The sequence below is a fragment of the Anastrepha ludens genome, chromosome 3, assembly GCF_028408465.1.
Source record: "Anastrepha ludens isolate Willacy chromosome 3, idAnaLude1.1, whole genome shotgun sequence".
Lineage (NCBI taxonomy): Eukaryota > Metazoa > Arthropoda > Insecta > Diptera > Tephritidae > Anastrepha > Anastrepha ludens.
This window is the reverse complement of record NC_071499.1, coordinates 122,528,795-122,546,675: the sequence shown is the minus strand read 5'-3', so window position 1 is coordinate 122,546,675 and position 17,881 is coordinate 122,528,795. Positions and strand designations below refer to the sequence as shown.

General features: G+C 35.4%; 1 protein-coding gene across 1 annotated transcript in view; it reads right to left on the bottom strand.

Annotated features, from left to right (window-relative positions):
• Window positions 1-17,881, bottom strand: part of LOC128858971 (high affinity cGMP-specific 3',5'-cyclic phosphodiesterase 9A) — a 293,177-nt gene that overhangs the window by 72,055 nt on the left and 203,241 nt on the right. The window contains exon 6 of the mRNA XM_054095601.1: window positions 9,985-10,310. Coding sequence (XP_053951576.1) covers window positions 9,985-10,310 — 326 coding nt within the window. The remainder of the gene's footprint in view (window positions 1-9,984; window positions 10,311-17,881) is intronic.

The window sequence follows — 17,881 nt, the reverse complement described above, 5'->3', positions numbered from 1 at the left end:
CAGGTGCCTTCAAGATGTTTCAATATTTCATATAACACTTGCAGGCAAAAACAGTGACTGGTATGAGATGAGATGAAGAGGCGTTGGCGAGTGGGTAGTGCAAGTGCATTTTTATGCTTAATATTATGTGGATGTGTATGTGTGTGTGTGTATTCGCTCACCCTAAGTATTTTGTAAGACATTGCTGCCAGCGAAACTGGGTTAAAAACTGCGACTAGGTGCTTAAACGTTGCACTCAGATCGTTAAGCACCGTCAGCCAGCTGTGACTCGTGCACACAGGCATACATACATACTTTTATATATACATATGAAGGCATTTATGTGCCACACCCACACGAATGCAAGTTGAGTTGAAAGGATTGTATAGACTTTAGTATACATACAATTATACAAGTATTGCCTTTCATATTTACTTAATGCTTTACTCAGCTGTTAGCTTTTTGTGCTTGTTGCATTGTTGTACTTGTTTTTGTTGGCTTGTGTGCTTGTGACTTGGCAAATGTAATGCAAGTAAACATTGTAATAAGAAAGTCAAATATAAATGGAAAATATACTTGTATAGTGTACAAGGAAATGGCGAAATCAAAACCGTTACACTATGTGTGCGTGTGTGTGTGTGTCTGTATGTGTATATGTGTATTACGGCCGCTTGAGTAATTCGGACGGGTTGACTAACCAGAGTATAATAGCGCGGAAGCCAAAGCAAAACGAAGGGTAAATTGCGAGATATGGCAGCAGTAAATAAAAAATGAAAGTTAAAAATGGAAATGCCAGTGATTGGATGTACAATAGTAAAAAATATTAAATAATAAAAAGTGCACAACAAAACCATAACAAACATAAAAGCCAGCTGAGTCATGTAAAATTAGCAATTCATTGTGCGTCATTAAAAATAATAAAATTTCAATTTTCACTCGATTACTCATTGCTTTTGGGCAGCAAGTGTACCTGGCCAACGCTGCGTATGAGTGATGCATGAAAAATGTATGCAAACGAGTAGTGTCACGGAAAATCACAAGATTTCACTTTGTAATAAACAATGCGATGCTCGTGCATGTATTTTGGTCTAACTACAAACAGACGCACACACACACATATATGCAATATAATTGGAAAATTTATAATTGGAAATGTTTCACTTATTTTGTGCTGCCAGCAACAAGAATTCTTTTCCTTACGAATTTGCTTAGCTTTAATTCGAACCCCTTTTTTATAATCCTGCCATATTTTACACATTTATAGGAATTTTGACGACTTTAGGTATTGCATTGCTTAATGAAGTTTTAAAATTTCATAGTTGCATTTCTTGCAAATTTTAGTGAAATGCATTTGCTTCATCTGGCTTTTATTCGATTTCCGAAGCAGCTCTCTGCCCTTCTTGCAAGTTTGAATTAAATAAAACTGTAGAAAAAGCTGAATCAAAGCAAAATATATTGCGCCTGATGACGGGCTATAAATTTAAATTTTTGCTAGAAAATTATGACATAAAGCAATAAAAAGTGAGTTTTGGCGCTTAACCGTTTCGATAGAAAACTATAGTTTGCCAAAACTTTGGTTTTACTTTTGAATCAAATTTTTTTTCTTTACTTAATTGCTTCGTAAGACTGAACTTAATGAGAATAATTTCATTAAGCGCAGGTATAATAAAAACGATTTTTTTATTAGTTTTTAAACTAAAGCGCCTGTTGCTAGGCTATAACTTTCAGAACTTTGCTTGAGTTAAGTGCTGTTAATTCAACAAAAAGTCAGCTATAGTAAAGATTTAACTAATAAAAGTATTTTGTGCATAAAAGCGCTTTAAATGTTTGAGTAAAAAAAGAAAAAAAAAATAGAATTATTAAATTTCCTTTATCATATCTGAGACTCTACGTTCATTCGCAAGCATTCATATTTAATTCGGTTATTACATAAACAAGCGCAGTTCAAGCAATTCTAAGCAAATAAACAAAAACAAAGTTTACTTAGAGCAAATACAGGCTATAACATATGAAAGTTTGTGTGAGCTTAGTGCCATTTGTGCATATGAAATTCAAAAATAATAAACATTTAGCTATTAAAAGAAATTTGAGAAAGGCTGGGTATTCGCTGCGGCTGAGCGATTTTAAAGTTCTAAATAACTGAAATTTTTTTATTTCCATTTTAAAATGTATATTCATACACAATAATTATCCATTCATAAAAGTTTTAACTCCTCTCATCAAAACGCTATTCATCAGTACGGTTTAAGAAAAGTAGAAAACCCTTGATTTTTTCATTGAGGGAGAGCTTTTACGTGACGGGTCCCAAACACAGCGCACAATCAGATATCCCGAGTTAGCTCGCTCTGAAAGGGATGTTCAGGCGCTGCTCAGGGGATACATGGGCGAAGCCTGGAAGTTGTGCGCTGCCCAAACCGAATACAGAATAATCGAGCTGGGCTCTCCCAGGATGACAACATCTGATGAGGCATCCTTAAGAGAGTTTGAGAGAAAGATTTTGCAGAAGATGTGTGGACCTTTGCACGGTAGCGAAGGCGAGTTTCGCAGGCGGTGGAACAATAAGTTGTGTGAGCTTTACGATGACATAGAAATAGCGCAGCGAATAAAAATCTAGCGGCATCGTTAGCTGGATTATGCCATCCGAACAGATACAAACGCTCCGGCTCTGAAAGTATTCGATGCGATACCAGCTGATGGTAGCAGAGGTAAGGGAAGGCCTCCTCTTCGTTAGAAATGTTAGGTGGAGAAAGACTTGGCGCCGGTTAGAACGAGAAGGAAACGACTGACGCACTTTGTTAAACTCGGTCAAACCCCTTAAGCGAAGCTCCGAACAGGTTCTTGAGAGGACCTTTTTTAATGCAGAAATACATACAAGGTCTACCATTGCCTGCCGAGGGGCGTGCACTATTAGAAAAAACGTTTTCTATCATTTACTGTCTTATGGCCACAGTAGGTTTCGATCCCAGGCACGACCTAATGGTGGTAATGCACAAAACCGTTCAGCTATAATGGCCGCTAATATCACAGCTTCATCAACAATTATTTGTAATAAGCACAACACTCCTGGTTGTATAAGTGACTGGAAGATATATATTTCCGAATTATTATTATTATTTTTAATTTGCTTTGTTTTTTTTTTTTTTGTTTGTGAAAAATAATTTTTTTACACCAAACATTTCATGCAACAAAAAACAGTATTTTTTAATTTTAGCGGAACTATGCAACGTTACACCACTTAAATTTACATAACGCCTCTGGATACGCCAGCATTTTTACATATTTTTCATGTTCTAGTTTGTATTTTCATGAGTAAATATAACATAATAAATCCAAGCTCCTGAAAGGTGCTGAGTGCCTTTGAGCAGGCTTAATTTTCTACACATTCCTCCACGTACCATAAGCATGAGAAATAGGTTAAGTCGAATTAGACACCAGAAGTACAACAAAGCGTGGGAGTGTAATCTTTTGCAGTCGCGCATATTCCTAGAAGAACCTTTTATAATAGAAAACCTAAATAGCCAGAAAACTGGCTTTGAAGTCCTTAAGTTACAGTAGCCATACTAACAAGATTTTTAAATTTCCCCCACCTATAACAAAAAATCAACGCTGAATATTTATCAAATATTTACCAACATTGATCCATTGGCTAACTAAAAGTAAACGCCGGCCTTCATGTCATATTCATATCGATTTTCTTGCTTATCCCCCAACATTTTTTGTTAATTCAGAGGTAGTCCAGCAGCGATGCGGCTCACCTCTCAACATGCTTGCATTAATTCTATAAATTTGCTCTACGTAAACTATGAAGCTGTATAACTTTATAAATTGTTTACCATCTAAGCTGAGGAAGCGATCCATGACAGTCACGCCTTGTTTGGAGCTATGAGTAGGTGTGTCTATGTGTTTGCTTTATTTGGTTTTGGGAGTCACATGAAATTTTAATATACCACGATGCCGAAAAACAAACAAAATACATAAAAAAGCAAAATAAATAAGCCAGAAACAGGAAAAATGAGTAAATATGGAAGCTTAAGTATATTTTTGCAACATTTATTGTACACAATGAGCATTTTCTCTTGATGTTTGCATTCTACTAAAAACACAAAAATGAATGGAAAATTTAAGTACTGGCAAAAAACTAGTTGTTGTTTCTTTCGTTTGTATTCTTTTCACGCTTTTGAGGCCGCAAGCTTTTGTAGGCTACAACCTGCTGCGGCCATTGCTATTTTGGGCGGAAGTGAGCTTGTCGTGGCATGCAGGTTTCATTCTATTCTACGTAGCCGCAGCACGAACGCACGGTTTCAGCTGGGCTTCCAATTTCGGCAGAAGAGCAAAGAAAGAAATTTTCTTTCCACACAATGCTGCATATTTGAGCGCCAAGAAGCGCATAAAAATTTAAATGACGATTGTGCTACAATTAAAGATGCAACAAATGACAGTAAAATAGAGGAGAAAGAAAAGAAACATGATAAATGACCTGTGTTCGTCTTATGATAGAATTATACACTGGATTATATTCACGAGCAATTTCATTGTTTTCTTTCATAAAATTTGGTTTTCCTTGTGAATGCAAAAGTGTGAGTATTGACAAATATTCGTATTCTTGTATTGATATTCAGATCAACACTTATACTCATTTTCGTGTCCATATCCATATTCATATTCATACTCAAACTCGTACTCATACTCATACTCATACTCATACTCATACTCATTCTTATACTCATACCCATGCTCATAGTCACACTCATACTCAAACTCATACTCATATTCTTATTTATATATATATGTATATAATTGCCGCGTACACCCTTTTTGGGAGTTTGGCCTAGCTCCTCCTCCCTCCACACGTGGAGGGGCCTACAGTTTCAAGCAGACTCCGAAGGGCAGATAGTTTTATGAGGAGCTTTTTCATGGCAGAAATACACTCGGAGGTTTGCCATTGACTGCCGAGGGACGACCGCTATGAGAAAATTTTGTTTCTTAATTTTGGTGTTTCACCGAGATTCGAACCAACGTTCTCTCTGCGAATTCCGAATGGTAATCACGCACCAACGCATTCGGCTACGGCGGCCGCCTTCATATACATATTCATGTTTACACTCGTATTCATATTCACATTCATACTCATTTTTGTACCCATACTTATATTCACATCCATATTCATATTCATATTCATATTCATATTCATATTCATATTCATATTCATATTCATATTCATATTCATATTCATATTCATATTCATATTCATATTCATATTCATATTCATATTCATATTCATATTCATTTTCATATTCATATTCATATTCATATTCATATTCACATTCATATTCATATTCATAGTCATGCTTATACTCATATTCATATTCGCGCTTCATTTCCGTGCCACTCGATCTGTCATCTGATTCGAGATATTCCATTCCTCCACCTTACTTTAACGCAAATTAGGACCCTCTCACCCGTTTGCAGTTACACAAATGCAAGTTTCCAGCCAAAAATTTACAATACAAAGGCGACACCTGAATAATTCCGTGAACTGTGAAACATTAAGCAAACATAACCCGCCAACAGTTTCCGTACATTTTGGAAATTATTATTTCATATAAACCATACAAAGAAAAGCAAATGGAAAGAGTCCGTTTTATGTAGCAGATAACAATTAATTTTGTGTATAATCAATTACCTGAGCATGTCCAACGTGCGCAACGCAGGCAATGGGCATAGATGGCTGGTTTCTGGCTTTCTTGTTCTTTTGCCTTTGCCTTTTGCTTTGTTTTGAAAATTGAAGTTATAGAAAATCTATAAACGGCTGGCACATTAAAATCGACAGGAGCGTAAAGGTGCAACTGTTTTTATGCAGGTAAAATGTGACAAGATGTGACAGAGTCCTTGGAATATTTGATCAGCTGCCGCGCTTTACTTTATGTGCGTGCGTGTGGAAGTGTGTTTGGAAAATATGAATTTATTTTCTTGTCTGAAGTCTCAATACGTACGCATAAAAGTAAGTCGCGTCAATTCATGTTCAGACACATGCTTAAGTGACTTTTGTTACTAAGAATCCGCGTCCTTTTTTCTATGTTAACAAATGTTTTCCATGTTCTACATATTTAAGTTGGTTAGGCATAAGTGCTGTTCACAGTTGGCTGAGAATTCGTTGAAGAAGTCTGCAGACATGGCAAGATAAAAGTTAAGGTAGATAGTAAGTGGATCACACACACACATATACATGAATCTAGGTATAGACATTCATATTACGCCAGGGAATGCATGAAGGGTTCATGTAATTGTCCATTTGGAAGAAGTTGAATAAAGGAGGTTAAGTAAAAGTAATTTAATAACTTTTTTATGAAAATAGAGTTCATTCTCACACAAAAATCATATAAATTCAAGTTTCGATTTTTGTGTAGAGAGCAGGGTTGCTAATTGCATATACCAGTCAATAACTGGGCTCAACAGTCGGACTCGACTTGGTGGCAGCAATGCCAGACAGCATTCCACAGTTATCGTGAATTATAACATAATAATTTAGAATTGGGACGACCAATGAAAAGGTAGTCTGTAGAGCGGCTAACTACGATTTACTAAATTTATACAATAAAAACTTTTGAGCTCAGAGTTTACATGCACCAAAGAATGGGCTTGTATGGGAAGCTCAAGGTACTGCTGCCACAAACCTGATTATCAAGGTGAAATCGGCTTGATTCTCACTAAAACTGTTTCATAAGCCATTTAAGAATTACAGACAGATGTACCAGGTGTCTTATGTAATAAGAAAATCACTTAAGTGCCAGCGATCAAAGAAATTTTATGATGCGGCGAAGTCATTTGGAATTATTCTTATCAAAGTAAGACAAAAACGTGTTAAATTACTTTAACATATGTTACCTATTATTAAAAAAGGGCATGAAGTGCCTGAGTGACAGTCCATAATATTAAATTAAATTCAAGCTGACACTTGTCGTCTTGCATAACCAAACAAGGCATATCCCCAGGGGCCATGGATTTTGCAGGAGCTGATTCAGGCTAGCACAACCGATGGCAACCGTAAGCGCATAAACGAGTAAGCGCATGAGAATAACAAAGTAAGAAAAAAGTGAGTCGCAAAAAATTGAGAAAGCAAAGTAGAATAGAAGGCAAAATTCAAACAGGAGTGGAGGGTAGAAAGTGAAAAAGCAAATAGAGTTATAAAATCAAGTCAGAAAGCATTGAAGGCGCTTTTTTGCAACTCAAATTGAGGAAAGTAAGCAAAAAATCACAATAAATCTTAATATATGGTTTGGGGAAAAAGAAATTCAGTTTATCGGTAGATGGCTGTAGTGGTCGATATCTCGTAAATCATCGACCAAACAGTTCAAAGTTTATGCTCGCTGTCAAGGCGACATTTCGCACTAAAAAATTTTTTTTTGGTTGTGTTTTCTTTGTTTCAATCAGTTGTAAGCTACTGGCTGTTGACAATGGAAGTGAGTAAAGGGGAAATTCGGGAAGTTTAACAGTTTTTCTTTGATAAAGACGAAAATGCAAGCCGGGCCGAATGCTGTAACTGTGAATGTTGTTTATGGTGTTGATACTGTAAGAGCAGTGCAATTTTGGTTCAGTCATTTCATGGATGTGAAAGAAAATGTTGATAAAATAACGACAAATTAATAAAAAATACTGGAATTTTTTCCCTCAAACTCATATTAAGTTGTATAAATAAATTTAAAAAAAATATTAATAAATTTTTGTTATTGACTCCATTATTTATTGGTTCTGTTAATAGGCTTTCACAATATTTGAGCAGTTATTTTAAAATATTGTTAATTCAATCGCAACAAAGTAGAATATGAAGGCTCTAAAGATTACAAACAGGCGCCCCAATCTACTTGCGGGCAGAGGTTTGCGAGCAATGGAGCAATTATTGATTTATCATGTAGCTAAAACAGCAAAGAAGTCGCACAAAAGATTAAAAAGCCCTTCAGTGAATGCACTCTGATAGAGCGCTGAAAAAAATCGGGCCGGAGGTTGTTTTTAAGCCACAAAAGTCAGCATTATCTGACAAAAATGAGAACACGAGCTTGAGATTTTGCAAAAGCACAAACACTGGGGCGGGAAAATAGTGATATGGCCTGATGAGACCCGTATTAACCGTTTTCAGTCGGATGTAAAGCAGTATTAGTGGCACCGATCGCATGAAAAGCTGCCAAATCATCAAGTAAAACAAACAAGGAAGCATGAAGTCATGGTAACCTTATGGTTTGGAACTGTTTTACGTGATGGCTAATTGGCTCATGGGTAGCAATAATCGGGGTAATGAAAAAAGAAAACTATTTGAATATCTTAACGAATAATTGGCCGAATTTTTTCGACCTAAGCGCAGAAGGGGTTATATTTCAACAAGACGTGTACCCAAAACAAACCTCGAAAATTGTATAAGAGTGAATAAAAAATCAGGACTCCAGGTTTTAGAATGACCAGTACTTCGTCTTGACTTAAACCCGATGGAAATTTTATAGGCTATTTTAAAGAAACGGCTGGCATCTTACGAAATGGCCCCAAAGCACATCGACGAGCTAACTACTATTGAAAAATTGGTCGACAGCATGAAAAGACGTACAAATAGCGTCATTAAGGCTGGAAAAAATATTCATATTAAGTTTAATGAAATAAAAGTTATCGCCGAGAAAAATTAGCTAAATAGAGTTTTTTGTTATTTTAAATATCTTTATTTTTAATACCTTTTTTATTTTTAAATATTTTGTAAACTTCAATAGATACGTTTTATTTCTTAATAAATGGTGATTAGATAGGAGGCACTTTTTTTAATCGGGTTTATTTGACAAATCACGCGCGACTACTGTCAAATTAAATACGAAAGTATTTTCAGTATTCATTGCCATTTCAGCATAGAAAGACTTACGCCTCAAAAGCGTTCACAAATCATACAATTTTATTACGAAAATCGAAGCTCTGTGAAAAGTGTTCATCGTGCGCTCAGGCCAACTTATGATGATAAGCGATGAGGCCCAGTTTTGACTTATTTGAGCAATGTGAAGACATCTAAGAAGAGTCTATACATCCACTGAAAACTATCGTTTGGGGCGTCCTATGGGCTGCAGGAATCAAGGAATCATCGTCCAATATTTCTTCAAAGACGGGGCTGGCGCCTATGGAGCAGTGAATGGCGAACGTTAAGGCGCCATAATAAATGACTTTTTGATACCGTAAATTGAGGCTCATGATCTCCACAACATTTGGTTTCAACTAGGCGCCGCGACTTGTCATACCTTTGGCCATTTATTTGCAGGAGGCACGTAGAGTGTTAATACTCTGTGGTTAAATCAGCTTCTATTGAGGCATTGGAATCCAACATTACTAAAGTTATTCTCGAGATGACTCCTCCAGTGAGTCATGCAAAATTAGTGCTTACAGGTGGTCGAATTATGGCCGAAAAATGGCCCAACAGCAAACAAAAATCCGTGAATGTGCCAAACATTTAGCCAGTTCTGCTCGTTACTATATACCTTGAATATATTTGTATTTTTTCATAATAATTTATTGAGAAACTTTCGCACCATATTTGTACTAGTGAAAGTTAAACAAGATTTGTTTTCAATACCTGACTATATCCGCTTTCATTTGATGTCAATATTGATATCACAGAATGAGTATAAATATTTAAGACAATTTTTAGAAATTTTTTTCCTTTAAAAATTCCTTTAGAGTCCTTTAAAAAATTTAATTGGTGAGAAAATGATAAACTGTGTACGCAAGATTGCTATATAAAATCTGTAGTCTTAAATGTTTATGAAATATTGCTTAGCGAACATTTACTGTAATAGTAGAAAAATGGCATTTTAAATTCTGTTATTTGATTTAGAAAGTGGCCACTTTTTATTTTTCTTACTACCCTCCACATAAAAGTAAGTATCAAAGCATATTTACTTAAGTAATTTGTTTACTAACTAACCGACATATCTCGCATTTGAATCCAATCCCATCCACACCCCCAAACTACTTGTCACTCACCATTTGCGCCACACAGAAGCAATGCCGGAAATTGTGAAACGGCACCTCATTGTAATGCTTGTAGACCTCATACAGCCATTCGCGTAACGTCTCAATCGGTATATTGAATTTATCTATGAAGCCCAATTCGAGGAACATCGTTTGCATTAGGTGTATAACATCGGCATCACCCCATTCATACGAATCGAAGGCGGGCAAGCGTAGTGCAGCTTTCACCTCATCCGAGAAGTTCGTATCACAAATTTCCAGAAAACGCTTCTTCACCTCCTGATGCTTTGGTAGACTGCTTTTGCGATGCGGCGGACCCATCGGACGCTTGGAAAGACCTGCAAAGGGCGAAAATCAGAGTAAGAGAGTGAATGAGTTGTAGCAGTTTTTGTGTGCGTCGATTATTGGCATAGGTAAGCAAGTGAAAGTAAAATAAGCTAAAAGGCAAATAAAATACGAAAAATTAGCCAACGAATGAATGTAAAAACAAGGCAACAACAAAACACAAAAACAAAAAACACCTTCGCAAAAATCATAAACAGGAAATACAATTTCAGCGCTCCACCGGGCTGGCTGATTAATAGCGCACGGATGGAGTAGCTTTGGTGGTTGGCGCGAAAGCAGGAAAATTTGTTGCAAAAATATTGCAACAAAAAAAAATAATATATATATATGGGGAAATTCAAAATAATAATGAGAGTGAAAAAATTCTACATTTTCAACCAAACGGTATGGGCCCCAGAGAGTATAGCAAAAAAGTTGACGACGCCGGTGCCAATGACAAAGTGCCTTCAACACCGGAAGGACCATATGCTGCTATTAGTGGTGGCAGCATGGCCGGAAATTTAATTTAAATGTGCATTATGCATAGTGGATACGAAGTTATATGACGTGAAAAAAGGGCATCGACTAGATGTGGAGGCAGTTGAAAAGTGAAAGGCCCACACATATGCAACGCGGTGGTTAGTAGCGACAGAGAAGCTGAAGAAGAAGAATATTGTGGCACCTAAATGTTACCTGAGAGCTTTTATCAATAAACTAAAATAGTGACCGAAATTTTTATGTATTTCCTAGAGGCGCGTTAGATGGAAGGCAGTGTTGCAAAAAACGGTCTCAGAGTGAAACTCTTCCAAAGTCAGGGAAGGACTATCAGGGATCATCAGCTGACTCAACTTAAATGGCAGCATGCCGAGTCAAGCTGAGGAAGACAAGCACTTAAGATGACCAGTGCTTCTTGTTAACAAAGGAACGTAAGACTTAGCTAAGGTATTTTCGAAATAAAATGGAAGACAATAATGTAAGCAAAATCTCCTATCGGTTCCACTTGGATGAAGTTTGCTGGAGCTTCTGTTAATTTTCAAAAAAAAAAAATCAGAACGCTCCTTTTTAATGAAAGAAGGGAATTCTGCGTTACTTATTAGCAAAGACAAATATGGTATTGTAAAAAAGATTACAGAGTGGCAGCACCAATAGTCTTAGCCAGACTTTCAGCCTTCGAGTTGGCTCAACTTTACTGACGTTGAGAAAGTTTGGGTTAATTTTTTGAAGACATACACAAGATATGATCGGTGACCTCCCTATAAAGAGCGTTTCTGATGACTCTAAGTTACGTTTAACCCTACGTTGGAAACCTTTTCTAAAATCTTCGGTTAAGTACTCGGATCTGGCCTTTATTTCCTCTTTTTTGTGGATTCTTTTTAAAAGGTTACATCCATAAATCGATAGAAAATTAAATTTTAGAAAGCTGGAAACTCATGTCCTTGGCTATAACAAAAATATGTTAAATTCACGTCCAAAGTCAAAAAAGTCTCACCAGAAAAATGTGGAGAAACTTAAATGGGTCTACACTCGGACTTTGATATTCATCCGCGGCTGCTAGATGTGAAGTACGAACTTCGTCATTCATGTATTTTTCTTTACGCTTCCCTTCACAATACTCCATGCAGATTCAGTGCTCTTATGAAATCCACTCGCATGAAGGCATTGGGTATCTGTGAACATATGTATGTGCCCATCTGAAATGCGATTTTTTCTTTCTCAACTGAGCATCACCCTACGTGAGGAATAACTGATCTATTTCCGTTAGAGCATGAATTTTACACCTTCAAAACCGATGTGCATGCTGCCGAAGCAGGTGGATTCTCCCCAAAATTGTGAGTGCCACTTGGAGACTGGTTTCCATTCGGGTTTACACTCATGTTTTGCTTATTCAAAAATTTCAATAATCTTGAGAAAGGAAGTGCACTCTGATAAGTTACAAGCCTAAGGAAGATCTGATAAGCTCTACTTAGAGATAATCACTGAGACATGTAATTTCAGTTTTAACTGGATAAATGTTCGTATAAATTATATAAAATTTGCAATTTTGATGCACATTTTATTAAAAAAAAGTGTTTTCAAGAAAAAGGACCTTCGTACAAAGCCCCAGAACTTTCAAAGCGCTTCAATGAGCTTTGAGCTGTACCAAAGATCGAAAGGCCCCCTTGAATCTATCTCATTTACAATATTCAACATTTCATAATTTACTTGTTCATCACCATGAACTCATTAAATGAAAAGTGAATACTTTTAAATAACAAAAAGCGCCCGAAAATATGTTACATATTAGCCTACTTATTTGCAAAGCTCTTGTTGCCCACACAAAATCTTTACATATTCAATGACCGCCAAGCTTTTTGAGCTCTTTTGTCTTATTTTTTTTTTTAGTTATTAATTTCAAATTATTTTGCAAACTGTAGCGCGCCGCTTGTATGCTAATTTATTATGAAAATAGACTTAAGTAGTGTAAAAAAACAAAAAACTTGTGCAGAGTTGAGAAGAGCAAACGAATGCAACTTTCATAAGCAAATTCGTGATGGTATACAAAATACTTGAATGTGTGTGTGGTAGAATTTGACTGCTGATGGATGTTAAGAGCCTAAGCCTGGGTGTGTGTTGTGGGTGTTGGATGATTTTAAGGATTAAACTTCTTGTTGCTAATTGAAGAGCTAAAAGCTTTGTAAGCAGCTTAAGTGAGACCAGCGCAGTGAAAGTGATTTAATTATGGATTTATGCAATGAAATAAAAAATACATAAAAATAACAGTTTAAAGTGTATGCTACTGTAGGTAATACATACATACATATCACATAAATAAGTTTCAACCGCACCACAGCATTAAAATTGCATTGTAACTTTTTTTATATTAACATACAATAATAATTTTTTGTATATGTATTATAGCTTACAGAGTGAGTGAAAAGAAATTTTTTTTTCGCGCAGCAAAAAAATGAAAGAAGTCGCTTCTCAACGTATGTGTGATGTGTGACTTTCATGATTTTTGCAATTTTCGCATTTTTTGAGATTTCCGCAAACCGACAGCTACCATAGCTGGTGAATTTACATTTATTTATTAATAAATATCCCACTTTATTTTATCATTATTTTTTCATGACTGCTCTTCTAGGAATTTTCTATTTCCTAAGCCCCCAATTTCTTTGATTCATTTTGATTATGCAAATGCGATACGGCTGCTTCACATGCCTTGATATTTTTCACCATAAAGAAAATACCAAAAACAAATACAAAAAAATTATATGCATGTATGTGTATACACACACATACAATACACGTGTATGCACATATTAGAAATCCTTTTATTATACAGCTGACACATCAATGCGTGAAATTTGGGTCACGCACAATGAGACAAAAACAGTGCAGCTGGTTTTTCTTATAACGGCCCCCACAACTTTTTCAAAAATTTTCAGGTGTAAAAGAGCTTAACTGGTTATACTGTTAAGTAGGATAGGATAAATGGCTGCCCATGCGAGGAAGCCGTCTTGGACAAAGAATCAAACTTCATCCGTTGTGAAAATATGCCACCTCACTTGGAGCGGGCTTGAAACAGAAGCCACCAAACAAATGGAAAAAGGAAGAGGGACTTGCAAATTAAATTATAAAATATTGAAAGTTACCAAAAAGAAAACGTAAACATATCAAAAAATTTAAATAAATAAATATTTGTCAAAGTACAAAGATACCAGGAGTACTTGCGCTCTATTTATTACAGTTATCAAATCATCGATGGCACTATCGAGCCCTATTGTATAGCTATTTTTATGTATGTGCTATTATATATTATTATATTGTAGTTTTTTTTAATGTTTTTAACGATTTGCCTTTTTAATTTTTGGATTTATGTTTTTCCTAGTTTTTACTTTCTCAATATTTTTGAAATTTTCTTTAATCCTTTTCAAATTTTTTTTTTTTTATTTTGTTTATTTTTCTTACTTTTGCGACTAAGCTTTTTAAATTTAAATTTTTTTTTTACTTGTTTTTAAATTTTTCTTAAATTTATTATTTTTTTTGAAATTTTTAAAGTTTTTTGAAGTTTTTTTTTAATATTTTTTTTATTTTTCTTACTTTTGGACTTAAGCTTTTTTAATTATATATAATTTTTTTTCTTACCTCGGGTTTTATGTTTTTTTAATTCTAATATTTTGTTAAATTTTTTTAGTTTTTTTAGAATATTTTTTTGAGCTTTTTTATTCTGCCTAATTTTGGCTGTAGTTTAAAAAATTTTTGAAAATGTTTTTTTAGCTTTATTTGTTTTAAATTTTAATTTTTCATTCTTTTTTTTTATTGCATTTTTAAATGTTTTTTGTTTTGTTTTTTTACTTAATTTTTTTCTCATTTTTTTTGTTTTATTTTTCTTAATTTTAAATTTTCGTTTTTTATTTTTTTCCATTTTTATTAATTTTTCTTTATTGTACTTTAAAATTTTTATTTTTCATTTTTTATTTTATTCTGTTTTTCTTAATATTTTTTCACCTGCCACCTGCAGTGGCTAATTAGGTTCGTATTAAACGCTTCAAGCTACCGAGCGTGTGATATTCAAACCCGCAATATCCGCAGGAGCAACAAAAAAGTGAGAGCCCAGATGTTTAATATTTGCCCGACGGGAGCAGAGCAGCTGAGGAAAAGGTGGCACGCTAATTCCATCTCATCCTCTAGACAGCGTTTGCAGAAAGGACTTCAAGCAATCCCAAGTGTCACCGTTGAGGATACCCGAGGGATAATATCCCAGAGAGAAGTTTTATCCCCAGCCTTAGAAGTTTTATCGAGAGCCCTCGATCTAAGTTAATCCAGTAAGTAATTTCTCGTAGAGTAAGACTTGTACAGAGGTCGCTCTCGTTTATCCAACAACACAACACCACCCAACTACCAGAGTCCTTACAGTTGTTATAAGGGGTCACTGCGCTATTGGCACCCTAGACAGTACAATGGGTGTGCCTCATAATGTCTTCTGCAGGAGTTGTGGGGTTGAAGAAGAAATTGAGTTGGTACAACAAATATCTTGGCGATTATATTTTTGAAGACCTGGGAAATTTGCAAAATCTCCCACTGAAAGGACTCGTTGGCTTCTTAAAAAGATCCAGGTGATTTAAGCAACTTACCTAGGGAGCTAGTTGCAGGTATCACAATGACCCTTAGGGCAAACGAGTGCCTCGTATTAAACAAGCAACTTGGCTAATCTAATCCAACTTCAGACTTGTACAATTGAGTCTACAATGCCGAAAGTTTTACTTGATTTACAAAATGGATTTAGATTCACTTTACTTCGCCATATGCGGACTTTAAACTACAAAAAAAAAACAAAAAAAAAATGTATTACTGAAGCCCTAATGCAAAGTTGGCACTTAATGAGCTTTCATAAAGCTACAGTAAATGCCATTTCATTGAATTGGATTGAGTGAGGCTTATGCTTGTTTACACACAAGACTAATTATTTTTATGCACATCTGATATATTGGTTTTTCAGCACAAACCAAATTTGTTGCAATTTCAAAATGAGGTGGATAAAATTTCAACAAAATCATTCAAAACAAAGAAAAGTGCATTGATAGAGCGAAAATATGAGCTTTTGAGTGAAGTAGTGAAAGCTTTCTAAGCTTCGCCCATTAACCTCAATCACTTTAATATTGATTATTTTAATCTTTTTTCTCACAATTCGTGCCTTCTGAAACTGCTCACATCAATTTAATAAACCTACAAATGCATTGAAGTGTACTCGCCCGGGCGCATGCGCAATGAAGTGTGAAATTTTCATACGGCGTACATCTGTAGGATATCCATATGGAAATAACAAATAAGTAAAATGAAATAAAAGTTATAAATTATTCACCAATAACTGCAATCGTCAGTGTCAGCGAATTTCCATTTCATTTCAGCCATAAATTCCAAAGCTCATTTGAATATGTCTAAGCCCAAAAGAATTTGTATGCGTCTACAACATTCGATGTTCTGAATTGTGCACAATTACATCTATAGGCAGACACACCCACACGCACAAGTGCTTACAAGCGCTCAAAAGACTTTCTTCCAATTTGCCGCACACGGATTGAGTTAGTAATATGAAGGGTGAGCCATGAGGCTGTATTTTTATTTTTATTTCAATATCAGATACCTCTTTTATTTCTTATAAACGGGCTACTGGTTTGTGCTTAAAAAATAAATGAAAATTAACGAAAATACATATTTGTGTGATCATCGAGACCATTCGATCGCGCACTCGCAAATAGTAGTACATATTTTTATATCGATTTAGATGTAAGCTACTAATGAGTTGAAATTGAAGATTTTCCTCTTTTTGATGAAGCAACAAATATTGAAAAGTAGTGTCTTTTTTTATAATTCTTATATTTTTTTTAATTTTTTAGTTTTTTGAATTTTTAAAAGAAAACAGAATTTATTCATTTACTGCACTTTACATCTAACAATAATTTGTATACTTGCCCTAACCGCTTTTCATACCCTCCGGTTTCTTCTCGTACACTTATAAGTACAACCTAATGAAAAGTAATAAATACTACTGTGGGCAAAAAGTAAGGTGAATTTGGTTGTAAAATTAAAAATCTTTATTTATTCTTGTAAATCAATTTCATCCCCTTCAAAATGATCCCCTCTCGATGAAATACACTTATGCCAACGATTTGCCAAATAGTCCATTTCCGGTATAGCCATCAGCACCTTCTTCGATTCAGCTTTTATCTCCTCAATCGACTCGAAACGCGTTCCGCGGAGTGGTCTCTTGAGTTTTGGGAATAGCCAGAAGTCACACGGAGCCAAATCAGGCGAATACGGTGGTTGCGGAACGATATGCGTGGAACTTTTGGCGAAATGGTCACGAAGAACGAGTGCAGTGTGAGACGGTGCATTATCGTGATGCAAAAACCAAGAGTTGTTGGCCCATAATTCTGGTATTTTTAGACGAATTGCTTCACGTAAACGACGCATAACGCTCAAATAATATTCTTTATTAACAGTTTGGCCAGGTGGAAGGAATTCATAGTGCACCACACCACGAAAATCGAAAAAAACTGTCATCATGACCTTTATTTTTGAACGACTTTGGCGTGCTCTTTTCGGTCTGGCCTCGCCTTTAACACGATATTCGCTTGATTGGTCGGTTGTTTCAGGGTGGTAAGCATAAATCCAAGTCTCATCTCCCGTAATGATGCATTTGAGCTTGTCCTGGTAGTCTGCAAGTATTGTTGCACACACATCAACGCGACGACTTTTTTCCAAGAAATTGAGAGTTTTCGGTACCAAACGAGATTTGACTTTTCGTAGGCCCAAATGGTCTTTCAAAATGGTTTTCACAAATCCTTCTGATATTCCGATCATATCATTAAGGTCTTTAACAGTCAACCGATGATTTTGGAGCACTAACTCCTTCACTTTATTGACGTACTAGCAAACCCGGCCCCCTTCGCTGGGCACACTAAAATAGAATAGATATGGTTTAGAACAGAAAATATATGATTTTCGTATTACTTATTTCTTTATTCTTTATTCAAGCGCTTTGGCATAAACAATATTTTTTGTTTTTCTATTTGTTTTTGAGTAAATATAAAATATAAATTGA